Source organism: Parasteatoda tepidariorum, chromosome 8 (assembly GCF_982258835.1).
Source record: "Parasteatoda tepidariorum strain Cologne lab strain chromosome 8, Ptep-v5.0, whole genome shotgun sequence".
NCBI classification, from domain to species: Eukaryota; Metazoa; Arthropoda; class Arachnida; order Araneae; family Theridiidae; genus Parasteatoda; species Parasteatoda tepidariorum.
In genome coordinates this window covers 43820324-43846088 of record NC_141762.1, presented here as the reverse complement: position 1 = coordinate 43846088, position 25765 = coordinate 43820324, and the positions used below count along the sequence as shown (strand labels likewise).

General features: G+C 30.4%; 1 protein-coding gene across 2 annotated transcripts in view; it reads left to right on the top strand.

Moving 5' to 3' along the window:
• The window catches only part of LOC107449114 (uncharacterized), a 202225-nt gene extending 198663 nt beyond the window's left edge, over positions 1–3562 (top strand). For both annotated transcript variants that reach the window (XR_001584738.4, XM_016064552.4), the window contains exon 5: positions 3337–3562. Coding sequence is in view for 1 of the 2 variants with exons in the window: in XM_016064552.4 (XP_015920038.1) it covers positions 3337–3346 (10 nt within the window). In the remaining variant the exon portion in view is untranslated. The remainder of the gene's footprint in view (positions 1–3336) is intronic.
• The last annotated feature ends 22203 nt before the right edge of the window (positions 3563–25765 follow it).

Below are 25765 nucleotides of genomic sequence, written 5' to 3'. Positions count from 1 at the left end.
CCAGAGTGCCCATTACTGATGTTGTTGTTAATAATGTAAATATATTTGAAGTGAATGAAAATCTTAAAATGGAGAATATAATTAAATTTCAACAAAATTGTAACAAAACTAAAGAAATATTGGCAAAACTTAGAATCAATGACAAATTCACTTCAAAAAAATTTTTTGTAAATGATAAAGGAATACTTATGATGAGAATTAAACCTCCTAAACATCCTCATAAAACTATTAGTAGAATTTTTATACCCGAATCTCTTAGAGGTGAGGTTCTTAAGGCAGCTCATGCTGCACATTTTGGTACTTTTAAAACATACAATTTAATGAAGAGAAATTATTCCTGGTATGGCATGTTAGCTGATACACAAAATTTTGTGGAATCATGTGATGCTTGTTTGGCAAATAAACCTAAACCAAAAATTACTGAAACTAAATTTATTGAGAAAAGTGATCTCAATGTGGGACAAAGATTGTCAATTGATATTGTAGGAAAATTGCCTAGGTCTATTGACAACAAATTTTTTATTTTAACAATTATTGATAATTATTCAAGATATTTAGAGACCATACCATTAACAAATATAAAATCATCAAACATAATCAGTAGCTTAAATGACTATTTTTCTAAATTTGGGTTAGCTCAAGAAATAATTAGCGATAATGGCACTAATTTCACTTCTGATGAGTTTGTTAACTTTTTAAAATCATTAAATATTGAACATAGAAAAACTTCATTTTATTATCCTTTATCTAATGGTTTACTGGAGAGATCTCATAGAATTTTAAAAGAATCAATAGCTTCAATGTGTCACAATAGTTGGGAGTGGACAAATAAACTTTTATTTTTCAAATTGCATTATAATTCCTCAATAAATGTGGTTACAGGTTATACTCCTGCAGAATTGTTTTTTGGTCGAAATTTAAATCTCCCATTAAATGTAAGTGTTAATGTCAACAATGAAGAAAACCCATCTAATTACATTAAAAAATTAACAGAGCACATTGCAGAGACCAGAGAAATAGTGAGGCTTAATGAGAATAAATATTTTGAACTACATGAGAAATACATAAAGGGTAGACCAACTCCTAATTATGAGTGTAAGGATCTTGTTTATTTAAAAATAAATACTGATGTTCGTTCTTTAGATCCCAAATATGAAGGTCCTTTTGAGGTTACGAAAAAGTTTAGAAATAACAATTACCTAGTACATATAAAAGATGATAGAAGAGACATGTACAAAAAATTTCATGTCAGTAAACTTTTCAAAAAAAAGTCATTAAGAGAGGAACTAAAGAATGACAACTCAAATGATCATGATATCAGCATTGAATATTAAGCTAAATAATGGTTAGAGTGTTTATCATATTTTTGTTAGGGTATTGATTTGACAATTTTAACTCAAGGTTTATTTAAATGTAAAAATATATAGTTAGCAAATTTTGTTTTGGTGGTTAGATTTTTGAATTGCATTTTTCCCCTTCGAGCTCAAAATTTTATATTTGATGAAAACTGGCTGGTACAATTATCATTAAATATGGAAACATCCCATTCAAAAATTAAACTTTATTTTTTTCTTGGTTTTCTCTTTCTGATAACCGTCTTATTTTTTTAGCTACTAAGGATTTTTACTGTCCTTGTGATGCAAATTTTTAGTTATATTGTCATTTCAATAACGTCTGATTAAGATAGGGAGTATAGTGAATTTAAGGAAAATTTTGATATAGTAAATAAAATGAAATATGAGCAGAATAAATAAGTAAATGTGCTGAATTGAGATAATAATCATTGCAAATACTAGTGTAGGATTCAAAATGTAAATAATTGCATAACATATGACAAAAAAAAATAATGCAAACACTAGTATAGGAGTATGAGGTAGATCTAAAAGATTGTCCAATTAGTGTCATATGTTATTATATAAGTGCCAAACATGAAATTGATCAAAAAAAAAAAGAAAGAGATCAATATCAAAAAAATTTTTTTAAAACTTATTGACAAAAGTTACTGTGCATTTTTAGATACTGTATGACAAAATGTTATTAGGTGACAGTATTGTTGGTATAATGAAGTTTTGTATGTTAAAATTTTTTTGTTTTACAAGAAAGAGAGAATGAAGGGATAAGATGAATACTTTAACAAATTTTTTTTGAGACAAGATAGAATAAATTCACCACCATTGTTTTGTAATTGTATATGTATGTTATATTATTCGGATACTCACCATTTTTTTTTATTCACTTAACCACATGCTTCCAAAGAAAGAAATGTGTAAGGCAGCTGAATTTTTTTTCTTCATTTTTTTTTGCTATTTTAGTGAAGCAATGTTAAACACTGTTTAACAATTTTAATGTCTTTAAGAAAAGACATAGGTTGCAAAAATTTAAGACTTGAAGTATTGCTTTGTACAAGGAAGAAATTGCATGGACTGATCCTATAGGAGCAGATTATCTCGAGGAGCAGCTTTTGAAACGCCATGGGATTAGGTTGAACTTTCCCCGCAGCGACACCTGTCAGCTGAGTTCCCGAAGTGCAACTGTATTCAACAAAAAGTAATGGCAACGTGGGAGTGAGGGACTCCTTTTCCCCCTTTTTCGAGAAGATTCATTCGATTTCTTTGTGGGCCCCCTGATGTACGTCTGTGCATCAGGGAGGCGTGGAGTCTGATTTTTAGAAGGAATATGATGACGATTTTTGAGCATGAGACAAATCCATTTACATCTCTAAAATTGTTCTATAATTTTTAATTTGTGGCCTGTGTGGCTGTAGATAGTGATGTTTTGCATTTATACGTTTTTTAATTTTTTTAAAAAAAAGAGTGCTGTCTAACAAATAAAATGTGGTGAGTTTACAAATTTCTGTATTTTTTGTTTTATCTGTCTCATGTGTTTTTTAACTCTAGGCAATCCATTCCTTTTCAGCTATTTATTTTTCTTTCAGGTTATTGCGACAACGCAAATCTTTTAAATTATACTCTTGGCCATGTTTCGAATTAAGATGATACGTATCCGTTTACAGGATATTGTTATTCTAGTAATTTGTAATTGTTTCTTCTAAATTAATTCTTAATGGTTCATTCTAAATTAATTATTTAATCTTTTTTACTTATTAAACCTTTTTCCCTAAGCCATTAAGAACACACGTTATTACGTTGAGACATTAAACTAGTAGTTATTTTTTTCGTATTGCTTACTAAGCAATAAAACGATTTTGATCATGAACAACGTATTAATTATGGTATTACTTTTTCAATTAGCTTGAATATTATTCCAAATCTTTTTCTTTTAGTCTAATCAATTTGTTGATTTACTTTTTAATAATGTTTTTTTTTTATTTTTCAGAAAATTTTAGTTCTACCGAATTAAAGAAATTGTGATTTGGGATTTGGATGCATTGCTGTTCATTTCTATAGCTATATTGCTTTTCGTAAGATTCAATGTATATCAGCTCATAAGACATGACTCATGCTTTCATTGTAAGCTACTACCATTGTTGCTGTTTATCTACATGTAAATACTCAATTGAATGTTGTTAATTTCTATTCAATAAAAGTTTATCAAAACTGCAGTTTTCTTTTTTCTGGATTAAAAGTACAAGGTTGTAAAAGTGTAAGTTTTTTCTATATGTAAACATAACATAAAAGTTTGGCTCCAAGAAATTAGGCATAGGTTAGTTTTTAAGACTTTTTTTGAACATTACGTTAGCTGATATATTCTGTGAAATATATTTTAAGTGCAAGTAAATATTTTCTAAAAACAACTTTGTTACAATAACTTATTTTAAAAGTTTCGATCAAATACATAAAAGTGATTTTTAAAAAAAAAAAATTTCTTTTATACTATAAAGAATTCCTTTTAAGGAATAAAATTTTCATAAATAAAAAAAATATTTGAATGATGTCTTTAAGGTATTTTTTGCTGTTATTTCTAAGAGAGGCGATAAGTTGTTAAAAATGGAATAAAGTATTTTTTTGTAACCGGCGGTGAGCAGCCAACCCAATTCTGAGTGTACAACTATCAATGTCCAATCCGTAGCCTTGTAATTTTAAACCCAATTCAGAAGACAAAGGAACTCCTGGATCAAGCATAGGGATGAACTGACCTTCGCGGAGGATTTTTTGCTTTAATTAACCAGTATCTGCATTGGGTGAAGAAATAAAAAACGACGAAAACCTTTCCCAGTTAGCCTGACATCAAGGTGATTCTAACTCATGATCCGTCTGCATTTGATGATATTTTATATCAGCACTGTGTTCGGTGCGAGTCGGGAGCAGAATTCGAATTGACCAGCCGGAACTGGGATCATACCAGGATCATCAGGTTGTTAGGGAAGAGCTCTATCCCCTAAACCATCATGATTCAAATAAAGTGCTTTTTTAATTTTTTTATAACTGTAGTTGAACAGACGACTAAATTTAGGGTTTACGACTACCATTTTACAACTCCGTCACCTTGTAATTTTGAGCCCAATACAGAAGACAAAGGAACTCCTGGATAGTTTTGAGAGAAATTTGCCTTTGTGGAGGAGAACTAACCAGCATTTGCGTCACACGGACAGGAAAACCTCAAAAACCTCCCCCGGTTAGCTTGGCGGCAAGGTGACTCTAACCCATGATCCTTGTATCACTGAGGATATTTTGCGTTAGCACTGCGAGCAGTGCGGAATTCAAATCGATCAGTCATCGCTGGGATTCGAACCCGATTCACCAGATTGGGAAGCAAGCGCTCTATCCCTTAAGCCGCCACGCCTCAATGAAGTGTTTAATAAACCGTCGTTGAACAGCTGACCCAATGTTATGGGTTTACGACTACTAATGTTCAACTCCGTAGCCTTGTAATTTTGAACCCAATCTAGAAGGCAAGGAAAGTCCTGGATCGAGTATTGGGAGAAATTTGCCTTTGTGGAGGACTTTTTGATGGAGCTACCCGCATTTGCGTTACCTGGTGAGGAAGACCACGAAAATTTCCCACGGTTAGCGTGACGGCAAGGGGACTCTAACCCATGAACCGTCTACCACTGAGGATATCTCACGTCAACACTGTGGTTGGTGCAAGCCGGAAGTGGAATTTGTATCGACTGGGATTCGAACCCGGTATTTAAACAACCATAATAACCTGGTAATTTAAAACTACCATAAAGTAACCTTAAATTGTTTTACTTTTGTTTAATGTGACATAATAACACATTAACCTTCTGGCGCTCCCGCAAATTGACAAATTTAAGAAAGCCTTGATCTATACATACCATGTCTTTACCTAACTGGAATTTACACACAGAAAAATGATTTAAAATACGATGTTTGGTGGACTACCAGATGTCTCAAAAATGTTGTTGAAACTTTTAAGTGGGAATGGGGTACATCATGAGAACTGAGATTCACGTAATAACTTAAACCCAGAAGCGTCATGGAAAAGTGGTCGGAAGATATGACACGAACGTGATTAATTAAAAATACTTTCATGATTCCATGAACATAAATAATGAAATTAGATGATTAATTAATAATGTTGTGACAGACTGCACCATCAGATGCTATGTATCAAAGGAGCATTGTTTGCTGGGAAGGATAGTATTTTGGAAGTTTTTTTGTGCTTAGCAGCAGTGCAGGTTAATCTTGACACAGCATTCGTTTTGAACACCATAATTTCGAGGTAAATTCTGGCTTTGAAAGCTCTTTCCAGAAAGAAATGGTAAATCCTAGTAATATTAAGAGAGCAAATGCATTGCCCCAACTAGCGGCCTTTTCAAGTATGGATTGTAAAGCCACTTTGACGGGATAGAGCGCTCAACTCCTAATGAGTTTGTCTCTATGTTTAATCCAATTGTTCCATTCAGAATTGGGTTTAAAGTTATGTGGATATAGAGTTGGAGATTGATGGTCGTAAACCCGAAGATGGTTCGACTGCTCAACGAAAGCTACAGAATAATATGCAAAAACACATTAGGTGTAATATAATGATATTCCCCACCTCCCTTAGAAGTATGTTGCTACATTTTTAAGACATAGCGTATAAGATGATCACTCTCAAGTTTTTGAGATATTCGTAGACGAGAAGTGGGAGGAAAAAAATTTTTAGATTTGAAAATATATACTATTTTAACTTAACAAACAGTATTTAATTAGGCAACAAGGGAGTCAACTTTCTATGCAATGTGTAAAAATTCCGTTTAGTGGTCGGAAAGTTTATGTTTCAATACATAATTCTTTTTTTTAAATATATTTAAAAAGTATTTTCGACTTCACTACATGAGAATGACTCAAAAGATCACATAAAACATCATTTTGTTCCGGTTATATCGAGTGGAGGTTCTCAAAATATTAATATAATTACCTAAAATTCAGTAAGCTATGATTTTGACTGTCTACCGTTCCTTTAAATAATTCGAAAACAGTGTAGTAGTTAACAGCTCTCTTAACCATTTACAAATAGTTAAGCGTTAATAATATTCGGCAGAATACTTATCTTTTTTCTTATTTACTCTTTCAGAATTATTTAGTTTTGGTTGAGACTTTGAATATGCTTTTGTTGCATTAGTTTCCTATAAAAATCATTCCCTTGATGTGAATTCAAGTTTCATATTTAGTAGGATTATAAAAAAAAACAATGATTATAGATGATTATAATTTTTGTATTCGATATATGTATGCAAGTTATAAAATGCCATTTTTAATTTAACAGTAATTTTTAAATTAATAGTATAGCAATTCTTTAAGTAGTCATTTTAATCTAAAGTCCAAATGAAATTTACTAATATCTTCATATAAAATTAGGTATTAATAAAAAAAAGTATTTTATTTGATGGGTTTTTAGGCATTATGATATCTAAGTGCGTTTTTACTGCAAATTTAATCAAAAGCTTTTTTAATGATCCCAATTTTTTTCACTTTTTAATAACTATAATTAGATTTTAATTAATTTTTAAGATATAATTCCTCTTAATATTTTAAAACTATAAATGTTTAATCATGAATTAAAAGCATGTGAAAATAATTTAATTTCTATTCTCACTTTTAAGTACATAATTTATAAAAATTTATAATCCATAAAATTCCTAGCTTTTTACGTTTTTCCCTTGATTATATTTCTTTATTGACTATAACTAAAGTAGCAACGATTATGGACAACATGATACTTTATCTTCTTAATATATTAAAATAAATGGCATATAACTCACATATTTAAAGTATTATTCTTTTTAATAATTCTAATTTTTGGTTTTCATCGCTTAAGCTACATTTTAACCATTCGCTCTTTAATTTTAATTCCTTTAAAACTATACGAACATAACAAAATATATGAATAGAAAGAAATCGAGAAGTTATATTTTAAATAAACTGCATTTTTAGTTACTTAGTTTTCAATTATCTTTGAGCGCATTTTATCAATTGAAAGCATAAATAATCTTAAGAGAAGAATAAAAACTTACAAATGTTACAATAAAATATGAAATAGAATTTAATTCTTTTCCTTAATGTTTGCACAGGAGATTATTTTAACAAAGCTTTGAAAAGGTGAAATATTTGTTAGCATTATCTAAGAGAATTTTTGCTTTTAAACTACTGAATCAATTAAAAAATAACAAAAGATGAGCTTTTAAGACTTTAACCAAAGGTGAAAAGTAGAACCTTAAATAAATATTTCTTAACAAAATTGTCTAGAGAATTTAAAAGGTATATCAATAATTAAAATAGCTTATAGCGTTAAAAAAAGTAAGTATTTTTATTCATAAATAGACAAAAAGATACTTTAATATATGTTTCAAAAGTAATGTTTTAATACTTTGAAAAAAAACTAAGATTTTAAAATGTTATTTTATCTTGACTGCCGTATTATCAAAGATCCATTAAACATTTTTTACTTAATATGTAATAGATAATGAGTTTATTTTGATTTGTTTCATTTCTTAAATATACTTCATTTGTTTTAGTAGAATAAGAAAAAACATTTTGCAAATATTACTTGGAATAACATTTGTTTTATTAATTTTACAATTAAATTTTTAAGAAAATACTTCAAATAAGACATTCTGACTAAAACAAACTTATATTTTTTAATTCAAATTTATTACTTAATTTATTTAATGATGCTTTTACTTTCATCTACATCATCAGTTCATTTTTTCTTGTGCTGTTAGATCAAGATTTCTTCGAATGTCTTATAAATGTATTTTGAAATGTTTTAAGAGTATTTTCCATTTTTCGATTCCTAAAAAATATGCGAAGAAGTTATTTTTCAGACTATGATTAAGATTTAAGAAATTCATTAAAAATTTCCGGTTACACTTAAAAATACAAGAAAAAAGGAATGAATAAATCTTAACTTAAACTCATGTACAAAGGTGACGAGTTTTATTAGATTCTGATTAAAATAAAGTATTCAGGTATTTCGAACAAAGTAGGTAGAGCCAATCTTTTTCAAATTGGAGACTGTTTCATATACAACAATCATTTTGTTGATCAAAATAGTGCTAATATTATAATTAATGCGATAAATATGATGAGATAAAACATGATAATTGGTATAATATATAAAACTAGTGCATAATATTTGGTTTAAATAGGATAATGTATTATTCCATTAATAATTAAACAAGATAAGATAAATAGAATAATATTTGCAATAACTAATTGATATATTTAATTACTAAATGATCTGTGAAAATTTTATCACTTAATGGATAACGTTAAACAATCCATACAGTATGTTTGTAATCAGATGATTATTATTTATTATATTAATTAAGAATTGTCAATTAAAATAAGAACTAATAAAAAAATAAGATCTTTAACCTATATTATTATTTAATTTGTTTATACTTAAAATTCTATTTTATTTTAATTCTATCGAACTATTTTATGTTATTAAGTTCGTAAGCAATTATTATGTACAATAACTAAAAGTTTCACTTGAGTAGGATTCTAATAAAAAATAAATTCACCCTCTAACTAAAATTATTTTTAAAATTTTATTCGAAAAAAAAATTTATACTGTCGAATACACAGGAATAATATTGTAATTCTTTGAAAAAGAAAGAGTTTATTCCAATGAAATTTTTATAGCAAAGTGAAAGAAATACATTTATTTTTACACGTAAAGTTTATTTTTTTGAAAACAATATAGTAGTTATAAAATGATTATATATTGGTAAAAATGTTCATTAAAATTTTTTTTTGATCGCTACTCTTTGATGTCATAAGTTTTAAGTAGACACGATGATTTCAGTTTTCATCAAAATTGTAAAAAAATTTCTCATCATGTACTTTATAGTGATAATTTCCATTTTCAATAATATTTTAATAATACAATACTTTTAATAATACAATACTACTGCGATAGTTCAGTTTGTACTATTTCTTGGCTAGATGGCGCTGTTTACTTGTTCTCACAGTTAAAAGATAGTATTGTTTCGAAACTATTATAGTCTCCAAATACTTAATCAGTTTAAGTTGAAAGTATTAAAATTTAAAAATGTTTATCGTTTTTAGTTATATTTAAGCAAAATTATTCGAGGCAAATTAAATCAATCAGTTGAAAAATCGTTCATAACCAGAGTAAGATTTAACATAAAATATGTCTCTTTGAATTTAAAATATGAAGAAATTATTTTTTTATTAATTAAAAGAAACTTACAGTTTAGCTTAGAAATTATTTTAACATTCGAAACGTATTCGTACCTCAATGTCTTTAATTCTACTAATTACATGAGCACATGTACAGTGCGCAATATAAAAAACGGATCTATCTGAATTACGTTTGATCTAATGATCGAACCTTATGTTTTAAAACTCGATCTTAAAAGTTCGAAAGTGCGACTTCAAATAGTATAATTAATTAGTGCTGACGATATTTTAAGTTATGAAATCAGACACAGAAATGTACTTTCTCTGAATAAATCTACCTTTTTTCCCAACGGATTTGGATTTTTGACCCCCAATATTTAGGGGATAGGTGCAATCGGTCAAATATAGTGTCAATAGTTTGGTCCGGGGAGTGGTTGAAAGTTTGGACCCTTAATAGCTAATTTCAATTTTTTGGTATTACACCATAACTCGAGAACTTCTTAGAATTTCTTTGCTCACAATTATATTATTTTATCGGAAGACAATTGTATTCAAAATGCAACTTCACGGGAATATTTATTATTTTATTTAATTAATATGAGTAAAAAAATGAGCTGTTAGGTTAAAATTTTCTGAAAGAATCTTTCTTTATTAAAGAAAATAGTCTTAAAATAATGCAATTTTAAAATTCAAAATGGGAGCTTAATTAGTGGAATATTTTCTGAGAAATCGAATTTTGAATGTCTTATTTTTAAAATTCAATTACTCAGGAATTTTCATTAATTTCGCTCAAATTTTGTATTTTGCTATTGAATTAGTTAAAATGGTTAAAAAAATTGTGTTCTTTACAATTAAAAATTTTTCGAATATCATTAATTCAAATACTAAAAATTGAAAAATAGTTACAGAAAGTTATATTTTGCATGGAATTTTCATATACATAAAAATGCTTTTGTAATTGCGCACAAAAGTTTTTCAATTCGCTGAAAAATTTCCTGACATGTATTGAAATATACGCAAAGAAAAATTAATATTATTAATATGAAGTTCTGGAGTTAAAGCGAAATTAACATTAAGGGGACAAAATTTTCGACAGCTCTCTCGACCAAACTATTGAGACCATATTTCCTAGAATTCGACAGTCACCTGTATTTCAAATGTCAGAAATTCGAATCGGTCGAAAAAAAGGTATGTTTATGCAGTGAAAGTGCATTTTCATGTCTGATTTCAACTTAAAATATTGTCTGTGCAATTTAATTATCATATTTGAGGGCACCTCGAGGAACTCTTGATATTGAGTCCTAAAACGTTAAGATTGGATTATTAGATCAAAAGTTATTTCGGTTTGTCCGTTTATTATTTTGGTGCATTATACTGCTCCGTGTAAGCAAATTTTAACATTAATTGTTAAATTCGGTTTATATGTTATTATTAATAAACGCTGGTTGTATTTCTAATAATAAATACTCAATTAGGATATTTTTGCTGCAATTAAATGTTGCAATAGTATTTAAATTTTTATATAATCCATCATTAAAACAAGTATAATATTTTTATAATAATAATTATTTTGAGAAACATACGTATAAGGAATACTGTACTAGTGTAGTAACTGCAGCGACCCTTAAACTTAAAATACACCAGTTCAAGAGTACCTAGCCATGACCTTAACTTTAAAAAAAAATCATCATAAGGAATACCGAACAATGGCACTTAACCTTTAAAACACATCAGTGTAGGGAATACCGAGCAAGTGTAAACAAGACAATGGCATACACAATATTTGTAGCTGAACTATTTTGGGAAGAAACAGTGGATGTTATCTCTTTGACGCAAAATTTGATTACATATTTTTTATATTGTTTTCATTATTTTGTATTGATTTAGTTCAAAATAAGTAAAAAATATCATGCTCAGCTGTTTGATTATTTATGAAACCATTTCAGCATTTTATGTTTACGAAATAGAACATAAAACACTGGTATTCGTTTCTGCGTTAATCTTCCAATCTATAATTTTTCACATTTGCATATATTTGCAGTTATTTAGATCTAAGAGAAACAGTTATTTATCATTCAAACTTATATAATTTACGAAATCAAATGTAGATAAACTTTTGAATTGGAATGAACAAAAAAATCAAACTACGTACCTTTAGTTTTGCAATCTAATATAAAGACAATTCCGATAATCTAACAGGTTATTTTAATGACTTTTGGACAATTTTTTTTTAAAATTAAAAAATACCGAAGTAGAATTTGCGGCATTTAGTAGAATACGTTTGATAATAACTACGTCAACAACAACCCACAATCCATACACTCATGGTTTTCTTAATCTATCGTTAGGAGAAAAAAAAGGAAATTTGAAAGAAAAAAGACCTTGAAAATTTGAAAATTTCTATGCTGTATTCTTCTTGGCATATTAAGTATATTTTAAAATTTATTTTGCAGCCAAAAATTTTTTTTTATCACCAAATAAGAAATGATCATCTCAAATGGGAATACTAAGCGAGAACTTTTCCATCAACACCTGAAATTAAATAATTATCATCTACTGTCTTAACTGGGAATGTCTGAATCGAGACATCAAATTTTGAACATTCATACCTTTAAGATTTTTGAGAGCATTATTTATGTATCTGTATACAAAGAAAAGCCCTATTTGAATTGAATTACTAAATAAATTAGTAATTGAATTATACGTTAAGATTGAATAATTATATAAAAAATTAAATAATTAGTTTCAGTTAATGTAAAGGAAAAATAGTTTATTTACACCGTTAATTGCCAATAAAAATTTTTTTTGACAGTTGGATACCAGCAAGAGACGTCATCGTAGGGTAAATTAGGCAATGGTCGATTCAGAAGCCAATTATATTCGACACAAACGTGAATTTTGCGTTCATGTATTCATCTAAATCTGACTTAAATTAATTAGATATAATCCCTTCCCTTTATCACGAGTTTCAAATACCTAATTAATGTGGTTTTTTGGTGTTTTTTTTTAACAATGGTGATATAAATTTAAGTTTTGTACTGGCAGTTAGCATTCAATGGCAAATAATACACATGTGACTCTTTCTCACAAAATGCGAATGATTTTCTTTTAATAATATTATTCGCCAAGTGTATAAGTCTATCATCCTTGCACGCTGTGAAAAATCATACATATACGCGTTGTTTATTTTATTTACTTGATGACACAATATAGATTTGTAGCGTATCTACCAATACAAAATTACAACTACAATTTACTAGTATATAAGACATGTTAACTCGACTCTATGTCGGGATACCTTTTCATAGATGACGGTTGACATTGTCGATAACTCCTCGTCCCACATTGGTGACCCGGGCGTGATGTGAACACGCCTACGTTGGCAGAAACGCCCACTTCGATATGGACACGCCTACCTAGACAGTAACGCTACTTCGATGGATGGTCCACATAGAACAGTTGACTTGTTACTTGTTACTACGACATTATCCACCTCCTCGCACTGTTGCTACTCAGTCTCGTCTCGATCACACGCAACGTCAACCTGCATACACCCGACTGCTAAAGGCAACGCAGGAGCGACTACGACTATGATCTTAAAACAGCTCTCATGACTAATGTTCAAAACCCGGTGACCTTAATCCAGCTCTCCCGGTCTGTCACAAATACAGCAACTGGAGGTGTCCATGTGTCAAATTCTATCACTGCTATAATTCTGGTGGGTGAGTACTGTGGCGTATCTACCACTACGAAATTACAACTACAATTCACTAGTATATAAGACATGTTAGCTCGACTCTATGTCGGGGTACCTTTTCATAGATGACGGTTGACATTGTCGATAACTCCTCGTCCCACAGATTTAAAACTTTTGTTTTACAACGGAATTAGTATTTTCTAAAGCAGACCACTAGTTTAATTTGTTGAAAAATGAAATTAAAAAGCAACAAAAAACTCCTTTAAACTTTTTTTGCGAAATAAAACCTTGGAACTTCAATGCTTTCCATGTTTCATACTTAATAATTAATCTCTAATTAATTTAACTGAAATAAATTTTTGAAAATTTACGAAAGTGTTAAACACTCGTATATAAGATCATAATTCAAACATTCAATTTTTAATCACTAAACTGAAATTTTGATATACTGTTAGATACGCAGTAAATAAAAATAATATAAAGCATAAGATAGATTCATAAATATTTCAAAACCATCGAAATTTTCCAAGGCCTAAACCCGAAGTACAACAAAAGAAGAACCTTAGCAACGCTGGAATGTTATTGCATGAGCTTTCCTATTTTGGGTTCATTAGATAAAATATGCACAAAAAGAACGATCGAGAAAATTTCAAATCCGTCACAGTTTCTAAGGCTAAGTACCAAACATGCATAACTAAGCGCCAAGCTTCCTTTTCATGAGCTATTTATGAGAGGCAACGCCAGATAATCCTTCTCTAATTGTAAAGTCGGGGCCCTGTAACGGAATTTTAAAACAAATACAAACAGTTTCTTTTCTCGTACAGATTTTAACGAAGCGGTGATTGTGGATAGCTGGGGTTGTTGATACTCCTCTAATTCTCTAATAAAAGTATCGGATTCTCTTTTACTAAAAGTCTGGGATTAGTCCCGAATTCTTAATTTACTGAAACAAGCATAAAAATTCTGTTTCGGTTCCTTACTAATCGGAATGGAACATTCATGCATAGTTTTGCCACATTAGGAGCATTGTAATTCATTTGGCGAAAGGTGTCTGCTTAATTTGCATATTAGCTGCTTCTCATTTGCGGCAACGAGGCAGATGACGGGTAGAAAAGCAAAATGCAGTGCTCGTCACACTTTCGCTTTGAGTAATTGAAACGTATTTTAAATTAAATAAAACTTTAATGGAATGTAAATTCTTATGTGCCAAGGCTTAGCTTTGGGAAAATTAGATTATGTGTTTTCTGGTTTAAAAGAAAATTAGGATGGGGAAACGAAAGGAATTTTACTTTCAAACTTTTAACGAATTCATTTTAATTTAATGAATCGGAATTAAAGGATATGTGCGAGAAATATAAATAAGAGAATTGAAAGGCTTTGTAATATTTCAAAGGAAAAAAGAACAACTTGTTGGATTGCAGGAAAGTTAGGAAAATCAAAGTCTTGTTTGTTCTTTTTTTTTTTCTTAATGTATGCAGGGTAGTCATAGAAAGTGCTTCGCGTTTCAATTAAAATGCATTCTCATAACAACTAGGTCAACCAAGGACTCATAAAATATTTTAACTTCACAATTTTAAAATTATTAGCTAGATGTTTAAAATGCATTCAGCTTCACACTTTGACCAAATTTACTTTCAAAACTAGCCAGTATTCATCTGTCTGGAGTTAGGTGTGCCTCATGCCGCCACTGAAGATAGATAGAAAGACGGGTCTTCCAATGTCAACACAATGTTTTAAGTCCCCTGTAACCGGGGCTTTCAAGTTTTATTAGAACTAAATTAAATTCAATCTTTATTGTTGGGCCGCGTAGGATATCAAAACAAATGGATTGAATGTGTTTAAATTAGGCAACCAAGTGTGCCTCAACGTGCAGATAATACAAAAAAGTGTGCTTGTAATCATGAGACCTTTGATGAGAAATATAAACTGACCAGCTTAAATTAATTGCTTCAGTAAATACGCTTTTAAATGCTTAATTGATCCATGGAGCATTTTTTTATAACAGCGAATTTGGCGAATTTTTTTATAACAGCAAATCCACAAAATCTACGAATGCAATATTATGGGCCGTGGTGGCTCAAGAAATAGAGCGTACGCCTCACGATAAGATGAATCCAGTTCGAATCACAGTGGTGGTTGGTTGATACGAATTCTGCTCCAGGTCGGCACTGATCACAGTGCTGAAATAAAATATTCTCAACTGTAGACAGATCATGGAATAGAATCCCCTTGCCGTCGGACAAACCGCGGGAGGATTTCGTGAATTTTCTCTCCTTGTAACGCAATTGCTGGTTAGTTCCATCAAAAAGTCCACCACGAAAGCAAAATTCTCCCAATACTGAATCCAGAAATTCCCTTGTCTTCTGGATTGGGTTTAAAATTACAAGGTTACGGAGTTGAACTTTGGAAATAGGGTCGGCTCTTCAACAACGATTATAAAATAAAATATGCAATGCTGTGTTTCCGTTTTTGGAATCTAAAACTAAATTTTGTTTGATTCAGATGATTTAAAACTCAACATTTTCAAAAACGCGTAAAAAGAGACACTTTTATATCCAATATATCAATTTACCTACACTTAATCTCATATAAAAATTCAAAATTTCGTTTATCGTTCGTAAACTGAGGGATAAAAAGCTACTAGTTGAAAATATTTAGAGTGGGATAGGAGGAGGAAATATTACTATTTTAACATTAGATGAGTTATACCATAGACGAGTAAATTGTACTCAAAACTTAGAGATTGAATTCAACGTATACTGTTATCTTTTTTAAGGGTGTTTCTTTTTGCTTCCTATGATCACTTTTCGGTGAAAACGCCTAAATACAAATTTTCTTATTGTATATAGATCGTTAAGAACCAATCTCCTTGATCACGTGGGGAAGTTGATCTCATTGACTCTGAGGGATCATTTTTGTAGGACAAATACCAAGTCAAAGCTTGTTCAAGCAATCATAAAACAATCACGGATTCCTATGGCCTTCCTATTCATTTGCGCCACATCAAATATATTGATAGTGAGAATATTAAACATGACATAAGCTAAATTAAAATACCTTTATCTACATTTAAAATTTGTAGAAATGTGTTTGAACTCTTTAGCTCTTGAAATTCTTATTTTTTATTTCATAATGCTCGATAATTGTCCCCATGAATACCCTCATGAGAAATATACTACAACAGCTAATCAGATAATGATATACTTCAACAGATAAATAACAACAGATAATCATATTTTCCCTTAGCAGATATGCAGCTTTGAAGAAAGTAAACTCAAGAATATAGCAAAATATTTTTTTTGATTAAATCACATTAATTAGACTTAATTACTTTCACTTATTTTTAACTACAAAATAAATTAATTTTAAAATTTTAACAGTTTTCACATATTGTAGGATAATTTCGTGGTATTCACATATCCTTCAATAAGTGAAACCAACTAAAATCAAATAATAAAACCCTAATATGCCAATTAACTTTCTAAAATGTTATTTAAATGTCTTACCTAACAACGCAATCATTTTTAAAGTACTTACAATCGAAATATGATCTTGAACTGTTATTTATGCTATGAAAATGTGCCAAATGCTGTTGGATACACCAGAAACTGAGTCTTAAGCCTTTGACGCAGAAGAGACTTATGCGAAGAAGTAATTGACATATTTTGTTTTTCAAAATTCAAATTAAAAAATTTATCAAAATTTTTGAAACAATTATTTGAAATTTTTGAAAAAATTATGGTTTTGTAAATTAAATTAAATTCAATGATGGATAACTGTTTCTCCTAGGCCCAAATAACTTAAAATTACCCCAAATTTAGAAAGAAAATAGGATTAAGAATAATAGGAAAAAGATTTGACTTTTTATTCAGAAAATGAAACCGGTGTTTCATGCTGTATTTTAAACCATAAATTATTGAAATACTAAATATAATTTTTCTCTCTCTTATTTTGACCTAAATTCATACAAAATAATGAGAAAGGGGTGAAAAATAAGTTTATTAAAAATTCTGTTTTAAAGAGAGACGTGGCAGGTTGTATGCATTAATAACTTTTATGAAATTGAACACAAGAGCTATAATGCCTAAAACATTCTCAAAATTCTTACAAATAGCTGACCCCTAAAAAAAGTTAAAAACTGAAAAAATCACGAAATATTACAGCAAAACTTTAAATTTTTTTGTTGAAGAAAAGATGTTTAATGTTATTTGTAAATGCCCGAACCACATCAAAAATCTACGTATTGGGGATTATTCATATATATTTATATTTTTTTAAACATATTCCTTTCAAATTTTAAATTAATGTTTAAGTAACTTCACTTTAAGAAAAAAAAAACGTTAATTAATGAGTAATTATTCAAATAGTGCGTATCTTGAGAATCTGTTTCTATGAAACAAAGTTACTCAGTTAATTATCACTGATAATTATGTTTAATGACATATTTTATGAAAACTAATTAAACTTCATTCTTAATAAATTTAACGAAAACTGTTTAACTGCTGGCTATAAGAAAATCAATTTATCAAACTGCTTTATTTTTCAATGGAAAATTCGTTTTAGAAGTCACAATTACGCTTAAGCAGCTAAAACAAACAGAATCTTACTGGCACCTGTGAATAACACTTAATTTTCAATTCCTCCTCTTACTTGATAATTATTAATTACTTTATCCAAAAATAATACACATTTTCAAAATTAATTAGCTGCCAGTTAAATATGTCACGGTGAGAAAATTCCTAAAAATGGATAGAAAAATATGACTTCTTGCTTTAGGGGAAAGCTTGAGTCCTTTTCAAGGTTTTGTTTATTTTTCCCCCTAGCTCTGACTTCTTAATTATAAAGACAATCAAGAAAATGTCGATAACTTTTCGGAAAATGTTTACTTTAGTGCGCATGGTTAAAAGTTAAGAAAAAAAAATTGAACCCTTTTAAATATTTGTTGCAAAAGTAAACAGCAAAATTCAATATGCATGCATATATGTTTATCTAACAACTAGAAGGCAATTAGAATAGAATTAGATTTAACATTACCGTTTCTTCAGGCGCAGTAAACATCTTGAAAAGGAATTTCACATCAATTACTTCTCAAAAACACTAACCACATGAATACCACAGTAATGTCACAAACTAAAACTTTACGTGGCAAACTTGCTCATCCAAGAAATCAACTTGATAAACTTTTTATTCTCTTTTTTATTTAAATTTATTGCATTAAAAAATCCTTACATTGGACAAGAATGTACATATCCGAATGGGAGACCCAGGTTCGAATCCCAGGGGGGGATGGTTGGTACAAATTTTACTCCCATCTCGTAGTACTTACACAGTTAATTACTCCCCGTAGTAATTACATAGCAAATAATATCCTCTTTAAGCCATAAGCAAACTTCAGACATTAAACTAAAAATAAAGTAAGTAATGTTAAAACCTTCGTTTTTGAAGTAGATCAAAAGGGGGGGGGCCTCCCTGGCCGAGCGGTATCGCCGGTCCAAACGCTCTGTTAAGCGTGGAGGTAGCGGGTTCGAATCCCGCCGTAACCCTGGATGTATTCTTTGTGATGTCTTTCTCTGAATTGTTCTATCTGTATTTTCTACTTGACAATGACTTATAAGCCTATATTGAGCACACAAGTCAGCAAATGTATGTAATTTCAATAAAATAAAAAGAATCAAAAGGGGAAAAATGAAAATAATTATATTTGTGCTAGACCTAAAAACGAAATTTTTGTGGAGTATCACCATCGTAATATCATCAGCAACGAAAATTTCTCGTCCCGCAGTGGACTGATCGTTAAGACACGGTTCCCAGCAGATCACCGAAGTCAAGCATCACTGGCTGCGGTCAGTGTGCGGGTGGGTGACCACTTGGATCAGTCTGCGTAGGGACCGAGGGTGTGCGGTATTGGTCCTCGTTAATCTGTTCTACCGTAAAGTGCTCGACTTCGCGTGCAGGTCGTCGGGCTACCGAAGCAGGGGTGCCATCCCCTCTGCAGAGGATCAAAATTGTGATGGCATGTCTTCGGATCATCCTGAGGGATGTTTCCCAGACCATTGCCAATAGCCTATTGTGCAGCTCTAGTTCGACGTAAATGAACTACATCAACAACAACAGCGAAATTTTTCCCCACTTCGTAAAGTAGTGATCTAGTGCCGTGATAGATCGATTGAAAGAAAGTTCGCCTCCCAATGAGGTGTTCCAGGTTCGAATCCCACCGATAGCTAGTTGATACGAATTCCACACCCGGTTTGCACCGACCACGATGTTGACGTAAAGTATTATCAGTGGTAGATGGATATTGAATTAGAATCTCTTTTCCGTCGATTTAACGGTCGGAGGTTTTCGTGATTTCTTATTTGACAAGTAATTCTTTCCATGTAACGCAAGTGACGATTTGTTCCATTAAAATGTCCTCATAGCATGTTAGTTTGTCCCAATGATTGATCCAGGAAGTTTCATTGTCTTCTGGATTGCCCTCAAAATAACAAGATTATGAAGTTGAACATTGATAGTCGAAAACTCAGAATTGAGTTCGCTGTTCAACGTCGGTCATACGGTTATACAAGAAAATATAATATATACTGTCTATAAAGAATGATCGTCTTAGCTGATAAGAGACCCTTACGCTATTAAGCACGGAAGTATAGAATTTGTTTACAGGCGTAATCATGGATGTATAGATATATATATTTTTGCTGTTGCAATAATCCTATTTCAAATCAACGCTTAATTGTGGTTCTCTCGTTGTCGCAATGTTTAATCGTCGTTCGATAGGATTCTGAAGTATGGAGTTTGCGGATTCGAATCCTATATGTATTTTTGAGATGTCCTTTTTCAACTTAAGCTATCTACACAGCAATTTTTCAATGGTTTTAAAAATCGTATTTTGTAATAAGCAATTACACCTAGATATGTATAGACAGCAATAAATAAATGAATGAATCTTTGCAACAATGAATTTTTGACATTTTCTCTTCCTGCCCGAAGCCTTAGCAATTTATCCTTCAATTTTGTGGCTCGTATTATTAAATAGTGCTATCCGTGCTGCAATTTGATGAGATTTTCGAAACATTTTTTTGCGCATTTATTGATTTTTAATTGCTACTCATATATGTGCAGACTTAGGTATCTATTCCAAAGTTCGGCTTATAAGCCTTTGTCAAGTTGCAGCATTTTTAAGCCTTTGTGAAGATGCAGCAGTACACTTACGTTTTTACTTTACCACTACTTATTGAAGAACATCGCAATGATACATTCAAGATTGGGGCGGGACTCAAACACGCTACCTTTTTACCACAAAGCGTTTGCGGAATCTCAAGACAATTTGGTCCGGGAGATCCATTTTCTAATGTTTTAATTCGTAGCATTAAATGTTTAAATTCGTAGGAATATAAAATGTAAATAAAGGCTTTGAATTATTTGCCAAATTGATATAGAGGTTTTACAAGAAAAATGAAATATACATATAAGGTTACGAGGAGAATTAAATCAGCGTTTGTTCCACGCTTCAAATTATTTGAAAGAACTATAACCTCTAGCCGAGAAACATGAAGATCAGAGTCACAGGGGTAGATTTGAAGAGTCTAAAACTTATGGAGCACAGATAATCTAAATTTCAGAGTGCTCGTTCGACTGATATCGTAAGCTGTATTAAAACAAGTCTAAAGTTATTTTTCTGAAGTCCCTGGTCCCGCAAGGACTGATTGTAAAGAAACGGTTCCCAGTAGAACTCTGAAGTCAAGCATCAAAGGCTTCGTCAGTGACCACTTTGATTAGTCTGCGTAGGGACCGAAGATGCGCGTTATCGTAACTGTTCTTCAGTAAAGTGCTCGACTTCACGCGAAGGTCATCGAGCTGCCAAAGCGGGAGAGGCATCTCTTGTTTAAATGATTAAAATTGGGATGAACACTTTTTGGATCATCTTCAGGGATGCTTTCACCAATAGCCCATTGTCCAGCTCTAGTGCAACTTAAATAAACTACCTCCCTAACTACCTATTTGTTGAAACTTTGTTGTTCCTAAAACTCCCTTTATCAGTCTACCAAGTTGTTCAGTCTTTAAAGCAATGGTCCCATCTTCAGTTAAGAGTAGGAGGTTGTTAGTTCGACATTGAGTCAGAAAAATATTAAAGCGTGGGCAAGTTGAGTATCACTTTAGTGTATCAAACCTTAATCCCTTCCCGATCCCATCAGAGGGCATCCCCTTCAGCCAAAGAAAAAGAGGATTCAAAAAGGTAGGCTTGGTGGCTATCCATGGCAACACATCGTAAAAATAGGCAAGGGAGGCAGAAGCAACTCCAGGGAAAACCCTGGTTGATGCAGGTTGGGCGCCACGCACGCAGAGCAGCGACCTGACCAAGATCCGAAGATTCCGTGCCACCAACCAGAAGGCCTCAAAGAATTTAGTGAAGTCTTAAAATTAACAAAAGTAGTTACTCAGAAAATAGAATTTAGGAGTTTGAGTGCTCAAGCGTAATAGGCAAGGCATCAGTAAAGAAAAAACATTGAAAAAAGGTAACAAACATATTGTGATGATGAAAAGTACCAGAATTTGTTCAAAGCCCATGAAAACAGATACAATTTCAAAAAGAAGAATTACGGCTAGGCAGCCGTAAAGAAACATCCACAAACAAGAGGAAACTCAAAACATGAATAGTTAGAAAATTTTACAAAATTCTGTACAATAAATTAATATAAAATTTGAAAATCATTTCTAAAGAACACAAATACAGTATTTGCGAAGGCTACAAGATAAAAAAACCATAATACACTTTAGTATATCATGGTTCAAATTTTTCTGCTTAGTATGCTTTGAAATTCGGGAAAGAATGTACCAAACATTGAATGTTGAACGTTTATCTCAAGTGCAGGTTGAATCAGTATCATATAATAAATTTTTTGTGCTGAGGGTCTTCAGTTCAGCAGCTATTTTCTAGCCAAAGCGTTTCAGATAAGCGTTTATATAATCAAAAACTTGTTGCAGTAAGAGTCCTAGGGAAGGAAGAAAAAAATTTGAATAATGTTAATTTGAATAATTTTTTGAGACGAAGAAAGGTATTTCTTCTTCAGAAATAATTTTTAAAAGAATCACGTTTTCCTTCTGTAACAACTTCATGATCATAGACCAATGATATATTGCAATTAAAAACGTTCGTGAATTAGTTTTTAAAACTCAAAATAACAATCGAAATTTTTAACTAAGTTTCAGATTTTAAATCACAGCAGACTTTCAGGAGGGTATCATTTTGTTTTTACGATTCTTTATGGATTAATACTGCATAGTTTACTTTTATAAGCATAGTTTAAAAATGTCTTATAGTGCTGCTTGTGAATGAATTATGCACACAAACATTTTACTCGTCGCAAAGCTATACTTTACTAAAATTGAACTGTTTTCTTTTTCATAAGCAAATTCAGAGATTTGAGATTTTTGTTTAAGAACAATAGTATCCCAAGGCACATACTATTTAATAAGAATATTTAGTTAAATCAAAAATGATTCGTGTCCAAAGGCTATATAGTTAACGATAAATATTTAGGAAAAATGAACATATTGATATCAATAATAACTAAGACAAAATAAAAATAAACTCAAAGAAAACTGAACATAGCCTTGTTCTATAGATTAAAAAAATCACATTGAACTTTTACAATCATGCATATTTAACAAACACATGACAACGACAAAAATTCATAAATATATGATATGGAATATGAAAAAAAGTGCACGGGTTGCATTACATTCCATGAATATAAAATATGGCTCTGATATATTTATGAGGTATTCAGTCATATATATACATTAATATTTCTCTAAATTAAATATTAATAATCAGAATTAAAAATACATGCTTTGAATTGCATTGTTTGATATATGAGTGCAACTTTTTTTTCCAACTAAAACATAATCGAACTAAAAGGTATTCATCCCAAAAATTTATGAGTAAAAAAACCAAGATATAAACAACTAATTATTGTATTATAGAATTCAATATTCTTCTCAATTGGATACCTGTAAGTGATGTCATCGTAGCTAAATCAAACACAGATTGTACAAAAAGGATATGTAATTAATATTTTGTACCTTATTACAAGAATGTGACGAAATTTACAGTGTTCCTACGAACACTAAAATTACTAAAATTTTTACTTCGGTAATGATTTTGATAAAAGTTAACAATGAAACATGGTTTTGCAATGCGTGATTAAATTTATTAAATGCGATAAAATTTGGGGAAGTTATCATGAAATCTTAGAGCCTGGCATAAAATTTATTTATTCGGTTTAATTTATTTTCATGCTTTGTATACTTTACTAAAAGTGTAACTATAAATTTAAAAACAAGAATTTCCGGTAAATCGTTACCGTCCGAACAGTACTGTGAATTTTAGAAGATAATCATGGTTTCTCAACATAAATTTTTCTTAAATCACCTGGGATGAGATTTAATAAATACTTGACAAATAACTACAAACTATTTTATTTTATAACCGCTGTTAAACAGCCAAGCCGATTCTGAGTTTACGACTATCAATGTTAAACCCTCTAGCCTTACTGCAAATTTTGTGCATTGGGATAAACAAGTCTTCTTGGAGGATATTTCTATCGAACTAGTCCTCATTTGTGTTACATGAAGATAAAAATCACAAAAACCTCCCATGGTCAGACCAAAAGCAAGGGGATTCGAACCCATGATCCGTCTATCACTAAATATGTTTTACGTCTGCAGTGCGTCGGTGTGAGCAGGAATTCGTGTCAGCAAAAATTTAATGTATTGTTTGAATCAAAATTTCTGCAATTTTTGCGTTCTTTAAGTAATTTTTCTTATTCTATCTAAAACTTTCATCAACAGTGTATTGAAATGTTGTTTATTAAGAACAATATATGTTAAAGCAATAAAATGTACTAACTTGTAATGTATAGTATATTAGACTGAACCATAAATAACACTGAGGAGCAATTTTCTTTCTGTTACATCAGATTGTTTTAAACAGATAGCAGATTACTTTCATGTTGCTAATTTTAAATATGCAAGTATTTTTTTTCTATGCTTCAATTTTTAGGAACTCTTTTACTCGATTTTTGGTCAATATGTACAAGTTTGAAAACGTTATTTATAATAGAGGGTCACTCGCATAAAAGTCGCGATAAACTTCTAAGGTAGTTAGGATAAATTAGTAGGATAATTTCATAGATACCCATGATCTGAAATATCGTCATACACCGTTATGGGCGCTTCCCCTTTCAAGAGCTGTTTCTTTGTGCTTCTGAGGAAGTCATAACAGGGAAGCACCCGACCCACGTACGATGAAATACATGGGAATGGTTTCCCGATTAATTACAATCCTGATGATGTCCCCTTACTTTCCTGAAAGTTTGTCACAGCAATTACGAACTACTTCCATTTAATGAAATGTTTTTAAGGTTGTTCATTTCGACAAAAAATAAACTGAAAATATCATTAAAAAACTTGTAGCTTTAGGAGCAAGACTTATTTTGAATTTGCTAATCTGGCAAGATTAGGTATTTACATAAATATAACACAAAAATTTGTTCCACAGTATTATCTACAGGTTTAAATATTTAAAAAAAATTTGGAAAGTAAGAGTTTTCGTTCCTTTTGTTGTACATAATTTATTTTTCAATTTATTGTACAGAAATATTTGTTAAATCTTTTTATATAGTTATTTTGGTGTGAAATATTTTTTTTTTTCTTTTCATATTTTTGAGAAATTTTCATATTAAATAAAAAAAAGTCTTCTAATTTATAAACATTTTAATTTAAAAAAAAATTAGTTCTGTGAGTAAAGATAGATACATCTATGAAACAAACATTGACAGCAACATGGATTGTTATTGATAGGTATGAAAAAATATTCCAAATTTAGTCTGTTAAAGAAATATATTAAAAGAAAAAATTTAAATTATAAGTTTATTCAAATCTTTGTGTTTAAAAAGTAAGTTTTATTTGAAAAATGCTCTAAGAAAAATTTTAATTTGGATTTATTGAAATAAAATGAGCTTAAGGAGTTATAATATGATACTAGATGGCGCCTTATCAAAATATATATTCTAACAAAATCTGTATAGTTTAAATAAAATAAATTCAGAATCGAACTGTAAAAGTTCAAACATGATTTGGATTTTGTTATAGCATGAATTAGGCATATTTTAGTCAATTTCATTTAAGATGACTAAAATTTTAGTATAAATAAAAAAAAAACGTAATTATGAATCTGCAAGTTATTTTCTTAAAAAAAAGAACATATTTGAAATTTTTTAAATTTAGAATTTAACATACGTGTAGAATATTTTTTTTGAAAAAAAGTCAAGTACCAAACGGAAATTTTTATAAAAAGATTGTTTTCTTTTTTTTTGTTGAAAATTTGGTGTTTATTTTTAATACTAAAACTAAAAAACTTTGACATTAAATTGAGCATGAACGACACGAATTGGCACATAATTGACTCACTACCCATAAATTTTTTAAAAAGGTAAAAGAATAACCGGGT